The sequence below is a fragment of the Mandrillus leucophaeus genome, unplaced genomic scaffold (genome assembly GCF_000951045.1).
Source record: "Mandrillus leucophaeus isolate KB7577 unplaced genomic scaffold, Mleu.le_1.0 Scaffold110, whole genome shotgun sequence".
In the NCBI taxonomy this organism is placed as follows: domain Eukaryota; kingdom Metazoa; phylum Chordata; class Mammalia; order Primates; family Cercopithecidae; genus Mandrillus; species Mandrillus leucophaeus.
This window is the reverse complement of record NW_012099210.1, coordinates 4,252,596-4,272,909: the sequence shown is the minus strand read 5'-3', so window position 1 is coordinate 4,272,909 and position 20,314 is coordinate 4,252,596. Positions and strand designations below refer to the sequence as shown.

The window sequence follows — 20,314 nt, the reverse complement described above, 5'->3', positions numbered from 1 at the left end:
TGAGCCCAGAGTTTGAGGCTATAGTAAGCTTTGATCACGTTGCTGCACTCCAGCAAGGGCAATAGAGCGAGACCCTGTCTCCAAAAATAGATAAATAAAATGTGATATCAATCAAAACACCAACATTTATTTACATATAATCTGCTTTTATAATTTATATAGATGATCAAAGGACCAAGAATAACCGTGCCCAATGTGATATCAAGATTTATTATAAACAATTTGGGATAAACAAATTGACCCGTGGATCATATTAGAAAGCCTATCAGCAAATCCATGCATATGTGGAACTTGCTTAAAAATAGAGGTTTTACTGCAAGTCAGTTGAACGGGAAAGGGGGACTACAAAATAAATGCTACTGGAAGAACTGGTTATTCATATGGAAAAAAATTAAACTGGAATTTTCCCCATACCTCATAATATATACAATTTTATTCTGGATGAATTAAGGATGTTAAAACCTTTAGCAGAAAATATAGATTACCTGCCAAAAATAATTAGGAGCTCTCTCATAAAAAAAAATATTAAAGGAGTAATATATTCAAAGTGCTAAGGGAATTAAACACCTACTTAGAATAATTCAATTACCTATCAAAACTGTCTTCCAATAGTAGCAGTGAAATAAAAACATTTTTCAACAAAAATCTACTTACCCTCACAGAAGGAAGTACTATAGCAAGATAGAAAGTAAACCTAGAGGTAAGGAGTAGAATGCAACAAACAACAGCAAACATTCAAAAGGTACAAGTTGATGTATTTCTTCACTACCAGCTATAGAACAAAAATCTGTATTTTGTACTTGAAAAAATTGATACAAATTCTCTAAAGTAAGTATAATAAGGAATATAGGGTCTTAAATGGGCATTTTAAACATTGTATGGTGCTCATGATATTCTGGAAGAGGATGGAGATACTGAAAAATTCATATATTGGTAAGTATGTACATTAAAACTTAAGACAAAAACATGCAAAGAATAGAAATTGCTTAAAGGAAGGAAATAATGATTTGTACAAGTTAGTACTTTATTCCATAGAATATAACCCTATTTTTCATTCTTGTTTTCAATATTTCTTTTTTCTAAGAAAAGGTGAAAAAAATTAAACTTTTTTAAAAAGATGTTCACTAAGATTATCTTTCTTTTGCAAAAACAAATTAAATTCAAGTACAATATGAAGCATTGTTTACTACTCAAAAAATGTAGTAACAAAAATCTTAGAAATGTTTTCTTTCAAGTCAACAATAAGATTATCATTATTTACAATATATTGATGATCCTAGCCAATGCTATAGGAGAGGAAAAATAAATTAGTTTCAATAATTGAGCTAAAGGGGCGCAAAATTTTACTATCTGCAAATGATAAGAAACCTATATGGAACATATAAGGAAATCTATAAAAAATATTATTAGAATAAATGGAGTTCAACACAACTGGATTTTTAAAAATTTCAACAAAATCATTAGCAATAAGTGGCTGAAAATTTAAAAGATTAATATAGCAAGAACAACAAGGAAGTAAACAAGAATGAATATAATAAAAGACATGTAAAAATATAGGAAGATAATTACAAAATATTTTTAAAGTCCATGAAAGATCTGAATAAACAGATTGAGATCCTGAATTCAACGTGAGAAAAGTGAAAGCCATAAAGATTTTAATTGCTCTCATTTATTTTATGAATACAATTCAATTCCTATCAAAATTTGAGCAGAGGTTTTTTCAAGGAATTTTATAAATTGATTCAACAAACCACAGAAATAAGCACAGTGGCAAGAGTATCCAAAACAATGCTGATGAAGAAAGCAAGACTTGTTGATGAATTGGATGTGGAAGAAGAAAAAGATACAAAATAAAATCCACTCTCTTGGGCTCAATAATTAATAAGCTCATATTTCATGAAGAAAACTAATAAATTTCAGCTGTTGCTAAATAAAGACAAAGTAAGCAAGCTGCCTATAGTAAACTACAGTCTCTGCTCAGATTGGCTACCTTGTCACTCTGCAAAAGGGAGATTGGGATGCAGAGGTCACTGAGACAAACAGAGAGGTCTTCCGAACTATAACTCAGATGCATGAGTGAGGGTCTGGACTTCATGGCTTAGGAGACCCTCATCAGCCCAGAGAACTGAGATTTTTAAAAGCCTCAAAAAGCCATCCCAGGGAATTTTCACTAAACATCCTGCATTATTTACTATCTCTTGGACGCTAATTTCTTCCTCCTTTGAAGTTGCTGATGTATTTGCCAATGAAAGCAGATTCAAGGACAGTCACAGGATTGGACGGACAAGGTTTTTGTTTTAAGAATGAGGCAGAAGAGAAGGGGACATGGAAAAAGTGAAAAACCCAGGCCCTCCAACACACTTCGGAAAATAATGACTTTTTCGTCTTAATTCCAAACAAAATGTAAATCAACAGAGATCACAGGTGCACTAATGAAGAGTTCTTCAAGTGGCGTGCCTTCCTGTTGCCTTTCTGAGCCTCATAGACACACAGAAGGAGGAAGGAAGAAAGTGATTTACACTGGTTTGCAGAATTTGATATTCCTCCGAAGGTAATTGTGTGGCTCTTGATAATTCAGCAGTTTAGATTCATCATGACATTTCTTTTTCAAGGGCTATCTCAGTTCCTCAAATAGATCTTTATTTTACCACTCACACATTCAAGGATGAAAAATGTGTCTCGCTGCATTAAGTTAAATTACCTTTAAAACCTGCAGCTTTGCTTCAAGCTCTGTTCTTTTCAGAATCATTGTTCCATTAAGAGTCTCTATCCTGTTTTAAGAAAAAAAAATAAAAAGAAGAAGGTGGGGAGTGAGTAACATGAGTGATTCATTTAAATAAGTACCATATTATGGAGTACTACACTTTGAGCACATACTATACTAAAAACGAAATATAAATGTTACAGTTCTCATGGCACTTCGAGTAGCTGGACCAAAGCCAAATCTTCTGATAACATTCAGAGAAAGAAAATGGGGGAAAACTCCCCTTGAGAAGGTGGCTATAAGAAAGGATCCTAGTTAATTTGTAAACTATAGCTTATTTTATAGAAGTCACTATGTGACAATGATGGCTGCTCTCTACTAGAATCTGTTCTTGTGAGGATGAGCTGAATGACCTCACTCACTTGGTAAACATTGATTGGGCATCTACTATGTACCAGATTCTAGAAACCATGCTGAACACAAGGGGCACAATAACAGAAACAATAGGCACTAGGGACTTTCACAACCATGGAATTAACATGCTACTTCTTGAAAGAGGGAGAAATCCTTTCCTCCCTAGGATTCTAGGAGCCTTTACCTCTGTAAATCTCCTTATAATTTTGGTACTAGAAGAAAGAGAAGTACAACTACTATGAGATAATAACCTTCATATGATTCTTTCATCTCAAAACATTCAGTTTACAAACTCTAATCCTAGAATTATCGACTTACCAGTGTTCTGTTCTTCCTACACCATACACATTTCTAAAAATAAAATACTGGTTCCATTCTGAGTGATTTGATTTGTTCTGTGTGTTCAAGTTAAAGGCTTTTATTTTGACTACTAAACCATAAATCTGAATATGATTTAAAAATTTCATTTGTGAATCACACACCAATTTTTAAAGTGTTGGTTCAGGTTCCTTCTTGTAATTAAGCTGTAACTCTATAAAGATACAAGGAATTTTTCAAGACATAGTAAAAGCATTAAATGTGGAGATCAGTTTTCCTCTATTTCTAATAGCATCGTGCCAGGGATAATCAGGTGGTAGCAAGCCAAATGCTCTCTGTTTTCTCCTTAAGGTGATGTTGACTCTCTGAGAAATAACAGGAATCCATATGAATCTGTTTCATTGGGATTGAATGTCAATTTGACCTGCTGAAGCAATAGATGTGTATGGGCAAAAGTGCAACCATTGATTTGGCCATTTTGCTCAGTATTTGCACAGACTGTCTCCCATTTTCCTGAATTTCCAACAGTTACCTCCATCTACCACCCCTATTTACCTATGGTCTACCCTCTTCACCCATGTGGAACATGCGTTCTGACTCTAACCACCAGCAGTTCCCCTCAGACTCTGCACGGTTCCTCTCCTTTGGATCCAGGGTTCTCTAGAGCAAGAACGCCTCATCTTTTACCCTGAACTCACAGGACCTATAGAGTTGGACTCAATTCGTTACCACCACCATCTTTCATATCTACTCTTACAAACACCCAAAGCATCCTTTGAAGTTTTAGACCAGAATCACTGAAGAGCATCCAGCAGATTTTCTACTGGCAGCTTCCAAGGAGCATCCATAGCTGAAAAGGACAGATCCTGGCATCCAGAGCAGGTGGTCAATTCCCAACCCTATCACTTACTGGTTATGTGACCTTAACTAAACCCTCTCTAAGCTTCAGGCACTTCATCTACAAATAGGAATAAAAAACCTCACAGGTGGCTGTGAAGAATAAATGAGACAACATAGGACCACCTCAATCAGAATAAAACTCAAACTTGTTGGCATGACCAAAGAGATCCATGTTCTGTCCCCAGGCCAACTCTCTGGCTTCATTTCTTATTACACTTTCTCTAATCCATCAACTACCAATTATACTGCCTTTTTTTCTTTCCCTTGTACATGCCAAGCCCATTTTGAGAACTCAGAGACCTCTCTCTTTGCCTGAAGTGCTCTCACCAGGAGTTCATTTGACCATCCTTCTCTTCATTTAGATCTCAACTCAAATATCGCCTCCCCAGAAAAGACCACTTTACACATCTAAGCCAAACTAGCAGCCTCCTTACCCAGCATGACAGGCCATTGCTGTTTTGTACTTTTCTCATAGTAGTTATTAATAACTGAAATATAAACATTACTTAAATTTCAGGCTTTTCTGAGCCATTTCCTTCCATAATTATTAACGTATGAAGAGAGTCTTTATCTTGGTCTCTCCTGAGCCTATCACAGAGCTGGAAACATAGTATTTGCTCAATAAATATGATTTTAATGAATGAGCAAATTTCGTCATTTAACTATCCTAATAAGATTTTATTAGGTGCTAGTATTGTTATGGTAGAAAAATCAGTCAGACCTCTAACTGGGAAAGCCACTGTTCTATCAAGAAGTTTGGGGCCGGGCACGGTGGCTCATGCCTGTAATCCCAGCACTTTGGGAGGCCGAGGCGGGCCGATCACGAGATCAGGAAGTCGAAACCATCCTGGCTAACACGATGAAACCCCGTCTCTACTAAAAATACAAAACATTAGCCGGGCGTGGTGGCGGGCACCTGTAGTCCCAGCTACTCGGGAGGCTGAGGCAGGAGAATGGCCTGAACCCGGGAGGTGGAGTTTGCAGTGAGCCGAGATCGCGCCACTGCACTCCATCCTGGATGACAGAGCGAGACTCCATCTCAAAAAAAAAAAAAGTCTGGAATATTTGGAACACATGGTGTGAGTATGTGTGTTTCAGGGTGGGGAGGGTTGAACAGACTATTCTTCCTTTCCAAATGGAACACTAGAAGAGAAAAACAGGTGGCTTGTCACATAAGAGGAAAAACTCAGCCCTTCTGACCTTTTATTTGTTTTAGTTACACAGGATTATATTAACCATGAAAATTGGATCAGTTCCTCCCAGTTTAAAGAGAATGTGTGCCAGTTTAATTGAATTTAACATAAAAAAATACATTTTAAAGGCCATCCTTCCCACACAGACGTTTGGGCTATTGATGTCCTCTGACTTCAGATGTTGACAGTATGTTCAAGTGTGAGGAATCTGGAGAAACAAAAGGAACTGATAATGTTTGTACCCCACTCTAAAGCTCCAGTGCACTGCCTCCCCCTGTCTTGTGATGCTGAACAAAAAGCCTATTTATTCACTCATCAGGCATTATGAGAAAACATAACATTTTGAAGCCCCATGGGAACTAGACAGATAGTTACGTTAGCAGGTTTCCAGACGATCTGATCAGGTCAACGACTTGTTTGTAGGTAAAACCTTCTGTGCTCACACCATTGATATTTGCAAGGACATCACCTGGGAGATGCCAAGAAAAATGAGTGTTATGTTGGTTAGTTAAATAATCCCTCCTGACATGCAAATGAAACAAGCAGCTCCAAGTCTTAAAAACATAAAGGAGCCAAGAAAACTCAAAGCAACGAATACATCCTGACCTTCACTCTCAAAACATTTTATTTTCTTTCTATTTAAACGATTCCTAACATGAGCAAAAATTTAAGTTACCAGCTTGCAGGCCAGCACAGTGAGCTGGGCTGTCCTCCTGTATTTTGCATATCAAAGTGAACATTTCCGAGGAGCAGGCATTCTGATTCTGGGGCCTGTAAGACTGTAAAAATTAAGGTGACATATAGTTACTATTTAACAACCTCAACATCTATTTGCCAAAATGTAAAATGATGTCAACTAGCATTAAGCAGTATAACAGGTAAGTCCAAAGGACAATTTGGAAAGGATTTCCGCTATAAACTGAATCAAGGTATCAATTTTGCAATTCTACCAGACAATCTGTAGCCAACTCCATTCATAAAGACATCTGTCATGAGAAAGAAAGTGAAATGAAAGTGGCTCAAGATTTTATATTTTCAAGCCCAAGATATCACCTGATGCTGTCATAATTACATATTTATTTTTAAAAATTGAGTTTCTCATTTCCCAATGGGATAAAACAACGATGGCCAAGTGCAATGAGAAAAATCCCTATGTGGTTCTCCCAAGCTAAAACACTCATTATAGGAGTATGAAATTGTACACATGCAGCAAGGAGACATGCCAACAATGATTATTTTAAATCAGAGTTCTGCACATAATGACAATCTGCCCTGCATTTATTCAAAAGTACTATAATTGACTCAATTACCTTCATTTCTGAGCACCCTCTGGTATGCCTGTCCTGAATCCTCACCGGTTCATTAGTCACCCAACTAAATTAGAAAAAGTTAAGCTTCGACTCTTGCCTCAATTAGGCACAGAAGTTTGGTTGTGTGGGGTTTTTTTATTTTTAATTATACCAAAACACTGAATAAATGTTTGCTAGATATAGTGTCCCAATGACCTATAACAAATATAATTTTCTTTTTTTCACACATTTAAATTATGAAGTCTAGTCCCACTTAGAAGCAAAATCAGTGTTCTGAGTAGGGTACGTCTTTTAAACATCTGATTCGTAAAATTAAGCTACTTTAAAGTACTACTTCCTTGTGAAAAAATTAATGTCTGATGTTCATTCATTCTTATTCAATAATCCCTGAGGCACCACAAGTCAGCCACATGCAAGCAACTTCTAGAAACTTGGGTCTGTTCACCTCTAAAGGAGTTCTATCTAATCTATAAGGCACTTAGAATCCCCATATCTTAAAGGTGAAAGGGACTTTAAAAGATCATGCACTATGTTCCCATCTATGTCAGAAACTTCATTAACAGCTTTCCTGCCAGGTGTCTTCTCAGTATAGCCTAGACCCTTCTGGAGATGAAAGACTGAACTAGTTCATGTGGTACATGAACAAAAGATATAACTGACACTCCTTTGGGAAACCACTGTTCTAACAATTCTCATTAGCAGTGAGACTCTACCCTCCATTCCCAGAGATCAAAGTGAGTACAGTGCAGTGGAAACATGTTGATTTATGTAACTGGCACCTCCATATATGTTCACATTGGGTGTAAAATTTGGTAGTTAGAAATAGAAAAAAAACGGAAACCCCAAAGCTACAGAAAGTATTAACTGGATACTTCTCTCCCTTACCCAGTCTTCTAGCTCCTACTAAGGGATCAGTGACACAATGATCACCTGCATTTCTTAGAGACACAAAGATCTCATTGTCCTTTCTCATGCCCAGTGACATTCATTCTAACACCTGTCATTTGTGGATCTTCTATTGGTACCAGGCACATCACTAGGTATACTGCATGTATTATTTCATTTAAAACTCCTAAGGACCCCATAAGGCAGTCATTGAGAGGATATGAATTCAGGTGTGCATGAGTCCAAAGTCTGCATTCCTATTGGGCTGTACGATTCTCATAAGCAGCATAAAACTAGCTCCCATGGAGAACCATGAATCTGGTCTCTTCCAAAGTGTCATTCCTCTAGTAGGCCACATCCCAAATACGTACTCACACTGCATGCACAATATGAGTACATGAGATTCTATCTGATTTTCAAAAAGTTCCCGGAAGCATGTCTCCTATTTGTTGACTGCTGCCAATCTGATGAGTACTAGGGAATAGATTATGGTGTGTATTTGACAATGGGGAGCATATACCAGAGGGAATTTACAGGGGTGTGGGTTCCCGCATCACTGAGATAACACATGCATGCTGCCATTTAGAGGTGCCCTTAGTTCATGTTGATCTACAAAGGTTCGGTGGTGTTGTGGTCTGACATAGTTTTGACTCTTGCTGCATGAAGAATAAGTGTTTATGGTATGGGAGAAAAACTTAAGGGTAGTGACATATACATATACATATATATATATATGATGTCACTACTCATTGAACAATGAGTAGTGACATATATTATAGCAGTGTAAGAAAAATAAAGACAGGTGGGTAGTCTTTCATCCTGTTTTCAGTAGCCACTGCTGCACATCCTTGAGGATAATTCTCCTTTAAAAAGAGGCAGTGACAAAAAGCAGAGTCTCTGCAACAGAATAGGGAGTAGTTCATATGACTGGGGAATAAGAGGGAGTACTATGCTTCTAAAACCTAATAGATTTCACCAATTACTGTGGTGAATTACAGATTTCACCAAATTTAAAAGTAGAAGAGTTCAGAAAGTGGAAGCAATCCTCTTTTCAAAGTGCCTTCTCTGTCTTCGTTGCAGCTAGAGTTCCATTTTGTTTCTTTACTCATAAAACATGTTTTACTTAGCAGTTTCCTGTTCCTAATCTTAAAATACACGCTGACTTTCCAATTGTGGGGCTGATATCACACCAAAGTTTTCTGAAAGCAGCACTAAAGCTAAGATCTAAAATCTGATATAGAGTGTAAGAATATGATTATGCAAAACACATCCAAAAGACATGCAAACGTACTATGGGGAAAAAAAAAAAACAGAAATGCTTAAGCTACTACTGTCGCACTTAATTGGGTTAGATTTCATTTGACCTACCTCACCCACTTTACAAATGTGGTCATGAAAAAGCAGACAGCAAATAAGCAATGAAATTCTTAGGCAATTATGCTGAAACTTACAAAGACTTAAAAATTTCCTACAGCATGAGGCAATCTGCAAGTAGAGCCAAATGTTCTCAAGTGTTTCAAATAACAATTATAAAGCATTGTCATTAGGAAAAAAAGCTACAAGTTTTTCATCATGTACAATATGAACTCTTTAGCAGCAAAACGCACCAGGAGCTATCCATGAATATATGCATTCCATATACACAGATGTATAGTCTTTCGAGTGTCTCTTGAATGCCAAAGTAAATATTTAAAATCTGATATACAGTATAACAATATGATTATGCAAAACACATTCAAAATGCAAATATATCAAATGCACATCTGTAAAATGTATTTCACTCTCTTATCTAAGACCTGGCTGGTACCAACCATTTCTGATCGGTCTGGGACTTAAGGGAAGACCGAAGTAACTAAGCACAAACTGTTGAACATATCTCGGGGGTTTTATGTTATCATCTTCAATGTTTTCCTTCCTTAATAGTACTCAACACACTGAAAAACTACCCCCAAACAAGCACACACTGAATAAAATCATAGACTCCATCATTCTCTAATCCTAACTTCATTATTTCTTTGCACATAACATGACACTACCAATGCCACTTTCTTCCTTGGAAGTCTAGAAAATGTGAAAACTGCCCACCTGAATTTCAAATCCAAATGTTTCATTATCCTGCTTCTCCACAGTAACAAGCTTTCTGTAATAAAAATGTTTAAAAAAGAAACTGCATGAAAATTAAAGTATCACATTTGGCACAGATTTATCATTAAAAATAACTGTCACAATTAAAAATAACTGACATTTATGTAAATTGTAGTATGTAAGATTCTGTGTGTGTGTCTGTGTGTGTGTGTGAGAGAGAGAGAGAGAAAGGGAGAGAGAGAAAGAAACAGTCTGGAGAGCTGTGTTCCTAAATATTTTGGGAGAGACAAAAAATAATTCAATTTCTTTACCTTTGAGACCAGGAAAAGTCACTTAAAGAACTTGATCTGGTCAAAGCAAGCTGAAAAATACAAAAAGCATATAGTTATCCCAGGGTCTTCAAGATACACTGTAAAATGTTCTAAATCTCTCTCTCTCTCCCTTTCTCTCTCGCTCTCTCTCTCTCTCACACACACACACATATACACACACACACACACACACACACTGACACACACACACCCTGTTCTTTACCACCTTCTTTGGCCCAGCTCCTGGGAAATTGTTGCATAAAGGCAGCCATTTCCATTCTCTACATTCTCTAGTGACAGCAGAGGAGAGGAGGGAGACAGGATTCTAGGCATTCCAATTAAAAGATTGAAAGAGGCTTAGATAGTAATACAATGTGGCAAAAGAGTTAATATAATGTGGCAAAACTCCAAAGCTCCCAAACAGAACTTCCTCTCTCGTCTGTATTTAAAACAGACTCTGAAAGATTAACCATAGCAATTTGTAATCACACTGAAATCCAAAGAAAAATAGCATACGTAGAATGGCATATGAAACCCAAATACTTTATAGTTTTTGGAGATGATGATGAAATGACTGTGTTTACTATAATAATTCAATATGTTACTGTTTTTAGTAGGATAAAATAATCTCTAAACAATCAACTCACACACACAATTCAGGTAAAACCAGGAACTCAAAACCTCATTTCTGCTTATGATTTATTTTTGTAATAGTTTTGGAAGACTGAAGTGAAATTTCCAGCCAAGAAAGGAAAGAAACCTCAGAATAGTATAAATGGTATAAATAATATCACCTTCATTCCTCTGCACTTTCAGAAAAGATCATATAAACATAAGCTTTCAGGACACATTCTACCGCTGTAAACAGAAGCAGCATCAACAAAAGGTGACAACTTATTTTTTAGGAAAATTGCAGCAGGTTTTTGTGTGTGTGGTTTTTTGTTTTTGTTTGTTTGTTTGTTTGTTTCTTTGTTCAGAAAATGTTTATTAGCCCTATTCTCAAGTGTTGGTTCAAGAACCCAACACATAAGCTCCTAGCTAACCCAGGGTTTTTAATTGTCAACCTGAAAGGGCTGTCATATATAAATGAACACATAAAATATCAAGAGATCAATGCATAGTCAGTCCAGACAAGGCAAAATAAAATAAGGAAAGGATGAAAACTAGCAGGGGGAAAATATGTAGAAGATATTAGTGCTTATGCGACAAGTTACACAAATGAAATGCTTATTAATACATTCATTAGGAGTGATGCCTACAGCACTGTAGGAAATTTGAATTACCAGGTAGCAAATGCCAGCATTTACACACATTTCCTGGAAGGGACCAGTGTTAAGAATTCAGCCACCAGTCCATAAACTTAATGTAATGGAGAGGTGATCTCTTCTTGCCAATTTGCTGTAAATTAATTATATTTTCCTCTATTGTTAGTTCTGGGCTTCAACTCACTTATGTTGCAATGAAGACTGAAATAGATGGCTCAGACCCAAAAAGATTCTCTAGTCTTGCTAAAAAGTATCTCTTTTCAGTTTATAAGCACTAACTGTGGAATGCCTACAAGGATTGGTATGGTTTGTTGTAACCTGATTTTGTACTTCATATGTACCGTTAACAAGTATAGTGACTATTCATCTATGTTAGTGGGCCTTCTTGCAGAAGAGAGCCACAAACTTGATATTTCCAAGCATTCTCAGTCTCTCCCTTATATTGTACTCATATTTTCTTAATCTATTTTTATCATCTTCAGCTGCTTGTTTTCCACCCTTAATTCAAATTATATAATCATAACTAGGACTTTTTTATTCTTTTTATAAAAGAAGTATCTTATACCTCCATAAATAAGGGCTTATATTTTTAAAGTATTACTCTTGCTATCAGTATTCATCATATTATTCATATATCCATATAGAGAGAGCTATATATATGTATACTTATATGTATATATTTATATGAAATGCATACTGGATCAAATACTTCACATCTGTACATAATCATCTGTGTGATTTGGGCCTCTTGGGGAATGTTATTTGTTTTACTTTCTGCCTCAATGCCCAGCACAGGGCCTGGAATAGAATGGAAACTTAAAAATAGAGAAATAGATAAAAACATATAAACTACTAAATGAAAATGGAAGAATCTGAGGTGATTGAAGAGCCAAGTGAAATATTCAAGTACAGGAGAAATATGTAAAGATAGATTTCAACATTGTCCTTTCTTAAATTCAATATCATGGGAAAAACTCAAGGATAATCACTAAAATACATAAAGTAAAATTTAAAAATCTTAAATATGTAGCAAGATTTAAAAATGAAACAAAACAGACAACTGTATAGCCATATGCAGAAGAAAGAAACTAGACCATACCTCTCACTCTGTACAGAAATCAACTGAAAATGAATAAATGGATCAAAACCTTCATGTAAAACCTGAGACAATAAAACTACTGGAAGAAAACGTAGGGGAAATGCTTCAGCACATTGGACTGGGAAAAATTTTTATGAATAAGACTCTCAAAAAACAGGCAACAAAAGCAAAAATAAACTAATGGGCTATATTAAATTTAAAAGATTCTGCACAGCAAACAATCAACAGAGTGAAAAGACAAGCTGTGGAATGGAAGGAAATATTTACAAACTACTCATTTATATATCCAGAATATATAATGAACTAAAATACCTCAAGATAAAAAAAAAATTTTTTTAATGGGCAAATGATCTGAACAGACCTTCCTCAAAGGAAGACATACAAGACTGGGCATGGTGGCTCAAGCCTGTAATTCCAGCACTTTGGGAGGCCGAGGAGGGTGGATCAACTGAGGTCAGGAGTTCAAGACCAGCCTAGCCAACATGGTGAAACCCCGTCTCTACAAAAATACAAAAATTAGCCAGGCATGATGGCAGGTGCCTGTAATCCCAGATACTCGGGAAGCCGAATTGGAAGAATTACTTCAACCCAGGTGGCAGAGGTTGCAATGAGCTGAGATCATGCCATTGCACTCCAGCCTGGCAACAGAGTGAGATTCCATCTCAAAAAAAGAAAGAAAGAGGGAAAGAGAGAAAAAGAGAAAGAAAGAAAGAAAGAAAGAAAGAAAGAAAGAAAGAAAGAAAGAAAGAAAGAAAGAAAGAAAGAAAGAAAGAAAGAAAGAAAGGAAAGAAAGAAAGAAAAGAAAGAAAAGAGAGATAGAGAAGATATACAAATGGCTAACAAATATATGAAAAAATGCTCAATATCACTCATCATTGGGGTAATGGAAATTAAAACCATAAGGAGGTATCATCTCACGCCAGTTAGGATAGCTATTATCAAAATGACAATGAATAATAAATGCTGGTGAGGATAAGGAGAAAAGGAAACTCTTATACACTGTTAGTGGGAATGTAAATTAGTACAGCCACTATGGAGAACAGTATGGAGGTCCCTCAAACAACTACAAATAGAACTACCATATGATCCCACAATCCCACTACTGGGAATTCATCCAAAGGAAAGGAAATCATTATATCGAAGAGACATCTGCACTCCCATGTTTATTGCAGCACTATTCACAATAGCCAAGAGATGGCATCAGCCTAGGTGTCCAACAACAGATGAATGGATAAAGAAAATGTGGTATATATACACCATGGAATACAATTCAGCCATAAAAAAGAATGAAATCCTGTCATTCACAGCAACATGGATTGAACTGGAAGACATTATGTTAAGTGAGATAAGCCAGGAATAGAAAGTTAAACACCACATGTTCTCACTCATATGTGGAAGCTAAAAAAAGTTGATCTCATAGAAGTAAAAAGTAGAACAGAGGATACTAGAGGCTGAGAAGGGTTGGGGGAAGAAATGGATAGGGACACATTTTTTAAAGGATACAAAATTACAGCTAGATAGGAAGAATAAGTTCTAGTGCTCTATACTGTAGGCTAACTATAGTTAACAATAGTATATCATGTACTAGTTTCAAATAGTTAGGAGGATATTCAACAGTCCCAAAACGAAGAAATGATCATTGTGTGAGATGACGGATTTGCTAATTACTCTGATCTGATCACTATACATTCTATGTATCAAAACATCACTATGTATACCATGAGTATGTATGATTATATATCAACTAAATAAATACAAATTTTAAAAATCAAAAAAGTTAAAATGAAAGAAAACAGACAAGAACAAAAAAAAAAATTCAATCCAAAACAAGAAGTATAGAAAAAGTACTAATAGAAAACAATTATAGGCCGGGCGCGGTGGCTCAAGCCTGTAATCCCAGCACTTTGGGAGGCCGAGACGGGCGGATCACGAGGTCAGGAGATCAAGAGACCATCCCGGCTAACACAGTGAAACCCCGTCTCTACTAAAAAATACAAAAAAACTAGCCGGGCGAGGTGGCGGGCGCCTGTAGTCCCAGCTACTCGGGAGGCTGAGGCAGGAGAATGGCATAAACCCGGGAGGCGGAGCTTGCAGTGAGCTGAGATCCGGCCACTGCACACCAGCCTGGGTGACAGAGCAAGACTCCGTCTCAAAAAAAGAAAACAATTATAGTAGTGCCTCAGTACATAACTGCTAAGTGGATGAATGGTGGCAAGAATTAATAAATTATTAGTAAAATTTTGAGCCTTGTCAATTTTAAATGCCCTTTTACTATGCCAGAAATCAATGCATCTATTAGGAACTTCAAGATTTCATCCAACCTGTCTTTTGAATCAAAAGTCATTCTGGATAGATTCAAATGTAAAATCCTTTAAACCACAGGACAGACCTGAAACCTCTATAGATACTTCCCCTACCACTCTACTTCTAACCTTTCTATCTAGCTAATTGACTAGTTAAAGATGAAAATATTTGTCTAGTACAACATGAGAAACATAGCAGATTTTCAGTTCCTGTGGACTGACTGATTTGGGTTATCAGCCACACCAAAAGTCAGATTAAGTCAAATTACAAATTAGTTTCCATTCTGTATTAGCTAAGAGGCTGTTTCAAGCACCTAACACTTAAACAAAAAACAATTTAAATAAATTAAGTACCGTCAAATTTTCTGACACGTGCCACATCTTGACACAAAGTCTACTTGTTTGTGATCTGGGCTGTCAGACTCAGGTGATGTGGAAAGGAATGTTCCCAGGGTTCGACCTAGCTCACACACCAAACTACCTGCCTAAAGTGAAATGAAGTGTGTCTAAGATCTTATCAAGGGTTTTGCACCTTGGAGAAAAAAAAAAAGTCTTTCCTGCGCTCCTTTCCCTTGGGTGAACAGCCCTATTCAAGGATCTGACCAGTGGGGTCTATGTTCCCCAGACAGCCCTCCCAGGCAGAGCCTTTTCTAAGGGTTGTAGTGATGGCACCAAAAATCATGAATGAGGAACTGGTGTGCAATTCACAGCATATGCTGGCAACAGCTGTCTTTTATTACACATTATCTAATATGAGAAATCTAGGTTTAGCAATTTGGCAGGCTTGCAAACTACACATTCAATTATGACTGCTGAATAGACAAAGCTTCTTAACTCCTTTCTAGCCATAATACACTGATACCTAGGGTTGGGCTTACGATCACTCTTCTGTTTTCAGTCAGATGACTTAAAGATCAGGCATTAATATTCAAAATTTAATTTCTTCTGCTCTGCAGTGATTCCACACATTCCTCTTCAGTGGGAAACCAAGACCAATACTTCAGCTGTCAATTTTTGAAAGATAGGAGTAATTGGCAGCTCAGCCAGATAGCCAGCCTTCCTTAGAGAAGCTCAAAATTCAACACTGTAGCCACTCTGGGGCTCCTACAGAGGGTTACTTCCTCTTGGTCCCCACTCTATATACTCATCTCCTGAAAGTGTTGGGGAGGGTGCTGAGGAGAGGCTACTGATTCAAGAGTGAGGTTTTTTGTCACTGGTATTTGTTTCAAAGTCCCCAAAATTATGTGCTCTGCTGCCTTTCCAGTCCCCTGCCTCACTCCCTAATTCTTCCATGCAACTTCCACCCCCTTTTAAGTAAGGAGCGTTAGGATATCAATGCTCCACAGACTGTTCAAAGATGCAACAAAATAATGGAGCTGAAATTAATTGCCTAATGTTAAGTGCCCGGAGAAACCGAAATACAATACTGCCATTTCCAAGTAAGGTCTGACTGTAGGCTCACAGACAGACCTCTTCAAGAAAAATTATTGGGTATTGATCATGCATGCCACAATATGGATTAAAGAATAGTTTTCAAAGGCTTTTGTAGTGAAATTAGCACAGTTTTCTACCTAAAATTGTCATGAAGTGATTAAAATCCTTTGGTGTCGTTCAGGACAATTGGGAGTTACAGCACCTAATGGGTGTGCTGCTGGACACACCGTGAAAGCCGCTGCAGGGCAGAGCCCTGCCCAGCAGTGTACACATCCCAGAGCAGAGCACACATTCCCTATCTGAACTTGTAGATGAAATCAGCATTCCAGCAGTTGCCTATTTAGCAATAATGTGATAACTAAAAGAAAATGAGGAAAAGAGAGTCAGTCTGTGGTACCACTAAAGTTTGTGGACTTGTTTGTCAGGTCCCTGGTTCTCACTATAGCATTCTGTAAAAACTGCTTTCCAAAAGCAACGTACTACAGTTATGAGAGTGGGTGGTAAGACAATCACTACTTCTTTGGCGCCATTGATAGAGGCTGTCCTTAATTCCTCCTGTCTCCTTCCTATCGAGCTTTCCATTGCAAAGATTTTCTTTCTTTTGCCCTAAAACTATGTTCACAAGCAGAAGCCATACTGGGGTGTCTGACACTTCCTACCAGTACAGGTAGTGAGATGACATGCACACAGAGAAATCTATTTTTAAATAATTCTGAATGTAAACACCCAATTGATTCTGAAGACTAATTTGAAACTACAAGCTAACCAGATATAGCTTTGCAGAAACCAAAGCCAACAACAACAAGAAGTATGAGCTGTTGACGTCAGCCCTGAAAGTGTTGAAAATAACAGTAGGCAGAGAAACACCTGCTCATGTGATTGCCTCACAAGGATCTTGTTGCCTGCAATTTAGTCAGTGCCAAATGGGTGATTATTCTCTAAAAACCAGTTAAAGGAAATGAACATCCATTTGGAAGATTGTGAAATGTTGGGATAAACTTGCATCAAGTCTCATTGATGATAATTGTACGGAATCAGAACTATCATGTACAAGAAGTTTTGTTTTGCTATTTTTTAAAGCAATTCTCACAACAGTAAGAAAAAGCTGTTTGGATATGGGGAGTCTACCACATGAAAGAATTTGAGAGAAGGGGAATGAGAAGACCTAGAAAAGATGAGAACATCTGCATAAATTAATTAGTATGGGGATATGTGTGTGCCTGTGCACATATGTGTACATGTACATATGCACATACACACACACACACATGCATTTCATATGCCAAAATCCCTGTCTTTACCTTTTTCTGATAATCAGCCTCTCCTACTGATTGCCTTCTTTCAGTTCATGCTATCTTCACTCTGGCTTAAACCAAATGTGACTCCTCCATCTTCAGTTCCTTTCATATTAAAGCTTTTCAGTCTCCTTTCTGTTCCCCCATTTCTGCTTTCTCCAACAACTGCAAAAGTTCCTCCCTCACCGCTAGTCTCTACTCACTTACTAATCCACCACATTTCTACAATAAGGTTCCTGAAATCTTCTACTTCTCAAACATGTTCAGTGGCCCTCGTGCCGGCTTTTTCAGAAGTTGTCCAAATGTTCTGTAAAGCAGCCCAGCTCTGAGGTCTCCTCTCACCTCCTACACACTAACCAGGTTCTCCTGACACACTTAATATTGTGTTGTTACACAAAAAATCCTCCAGGCACCAGGATCTGTGCCGCAGCTTCAGTTTCTCCCTTGCTCTGGAATACCCTTCAATATCTGGAATATCTATTTCCAAGACTATATATAAAGATGTTTCACTTGGATGAGAGTATTCATGTTGTTTTACTTTGCAGAAAACCCATTCTTTCTGCTTACTGAATTGTAAACAGTATATGGGTAGAAAACATTCCCTTCTCGTCTTTTTGCCTCCTACTCTAGCATGATGTCTGTCTCCTTGTAGGTGCTCAGGAACCATCTGTTGCATTGAATTGCATGGGCTAGAGAGTAGATCAAATGAGTGAGGTTGCGGGTATGGAGGACATAGAGGGTGGAAAGTTCCCACCCTGATTCAAAAAATACCAACTCTCTTCAGGAATAAAAAAAAACAAAAAAACAAAAAAAACATAGCCTAATCAAGTGAACCATAGTTAGTGTGATAGCTTCATGGCAAATATAAAGAAAATCTGCTTTATATCTGAAAACTGAAAAAAGATGTCGGCATTTCTCATGTTGCTTTATCTTCAGACAGGTTGTAGATTGATAAAATGTGCATCACTACATTAAAGTTTGTATCATAAAAGCACTTTGGATTGAGAACGATCAATAATCCAAATCATGGAAAATTATGCCCTTATCTTCATTGTGAAAAATGCCAAGGCATCAGCTATATACATCACTGGAGAAAAGATCGTGTCTCTCCCCCTATGCCATACCTCTCTAATCCTGAATTTAGAAGGCGTAAGAGAAGCACATGATGTACATGCAAGACTTCAGCACAAAAATTCTTGCTCTATGGCAATTTTAAATATTTTCTGTAGAAATGCTATATCGAAATTCAAATATGTACCTGGGGATTTAGAGCAAGTCGTTTTAAAAAATCCTGAAGAGGTATTATGGTTAAAAATATTTTTTTTACATGCTAGAAATTGAAGAACAAAAAATCAAAATAAATTCAGTTAGACATAGATTTTTCCAAATGAGTTTTCATCCCTAGAGACAAACTTTGCAATAAAAATATTAAAATGGCATAATCTGGCAGTTAATAAGCATGCACTGAATGCCAGTCACTGTGTTAGGCACTGCACAGTTCCTTATTTAACCAACATAAGAACCCAATAAGGGTGGTTCTATTATTAACTCCATTTTAGAAAAAAGGAAACTGAAGCTTAGAGAGGCAAGTGGCTTGCTCAAGATCTCACAGTCACTAAGTGGTGAGCTGATATTCAATCTGGCACTCATCTATCCAAAAACAAAAATCTTACTTTCCAATAGCATGAGGTATGTGCCAGTGCCCAAGAGCTGAAGATAATTAGTCAACAAAATTTGTCCTCAAAAAAAGTATTTCTTATTTGATTATGAACTGAAATGACCATCAAGGACTGCAAGTGAGGATGGAAGGGAAAGAATCAAGGGAGACACAATGGGGAAAAGATCATTAATTCTCATACTGGTTGTATCTATATAAACCATCTTCAAGTTTGTTATGCGTAATGATTTTTATTTTATCTGAGCACTTCTCCAAATGAGAAAAGCAAACTATTTTTTGCCTTGAAAAAAAAGTTTGACTGTGGTCTCAAATCTTTGGACTGGTTCACCCAGCTCCCTGAGCATCTCACCTCCTTCGCCCATAATAATCAGCCACTAATTCCAAAGCCTCTAAAATATCACTATTAGTATGAAGTCAGACAAACATATCACTCTGCCCTCAAGAGAACGTGAACACTCTAAAAGGTACAAAATAGCAATCATACCTGCTTTCGTCCCCGAGGTAGAGTAGCCACTGTGTCTGCCAACATTTGAATCCTTCTATTATCGTCCATCGTAAGGCTACCTGTGAGTGTGGAATAAGAGCTATACGCTGGCCCAGCACAGAAGTCCGCCAAATTGCCATTGCTGCTGTGTTGCAGGAGCCTTTGTAAAGACATTGTGAATAAAGATCACTCCAGCTAGCACATGGTTGAGTGGCCTTGCAGGATGGGGGAAGCTAAAAGTACAACTCTGACAAGTAATCAAAAGTAGCAAAGCAGAAAGAGCCCATGTGACCTCTGTGGTTTGAGGAACTTGTTACACAAACCCTATCTTGCAATTCACTCCCATTTCTCAAAGCTTTTTTTCTTTAAGCTCCTGAGAGAATCTGGAGCTAATTTTTACAATTTAAAAAAAAAAAAAAAAAAGCTTATTTTTTCACCTCAAACAGCGGAACTCTTACACTTTTATGTTTTGTGGCAAGTTGCATTCACACCACCATTTGCCATTTTTTTCTTTAGAGAAGAAAGAAAAATGTCCCCAAGTGCTACCATTTGTTTCCCATCCATTCTCTTATTTAACATTAGCAATGCAAGGCAAAAGTCAGCTCACGAGGACATTCAGTTCTTGTGAATACAGGC

General features: G+C 37.2%; 1 protein-coding gene across 1 annotated transcript in view; it reads right to left on the bottom strand.

Annotated features, from left to right (window-relative positions):
• CYTIP (cytohesin 1 interacting protein) overlaps positions 1–19,926 on the bottom strand; it is a 29,436-nt gene extending 9,510 nt beyond the window's left edge. The window contains exons 1-6 of the mRNA XM_011991864.1: positions 19,679–19,926; positions 10,121–10,170; positions 9,810–9,864; positions 6,206–6,308; positions 5,905–5,998; positions 2,702–2,771 (exon numbers count right to left, since the gene is read on the bottom strand). Coding sequence (XP_011847254.1) covers positions 2,702–2,771; positions 5,905–5,998; positions 6,206–6,308; positions 9,810–9,864; positions 10,121–10,170; positions 19,679–19,852 — 546 coding nt within the window. The 5' untranslated portion in view covers positions 19,853–19,926. The remainder of the gene's footprint in view (positions 1–2,701; positions 2,772–5,904; positions 5,999–6,205; positions 6,309–9,809; positions 9,865–10,120; positions 10,171–19,678) is intronic.
• Between the last annotated feature and the right edge of the window lie 388 nt (positions 19,927–20,314).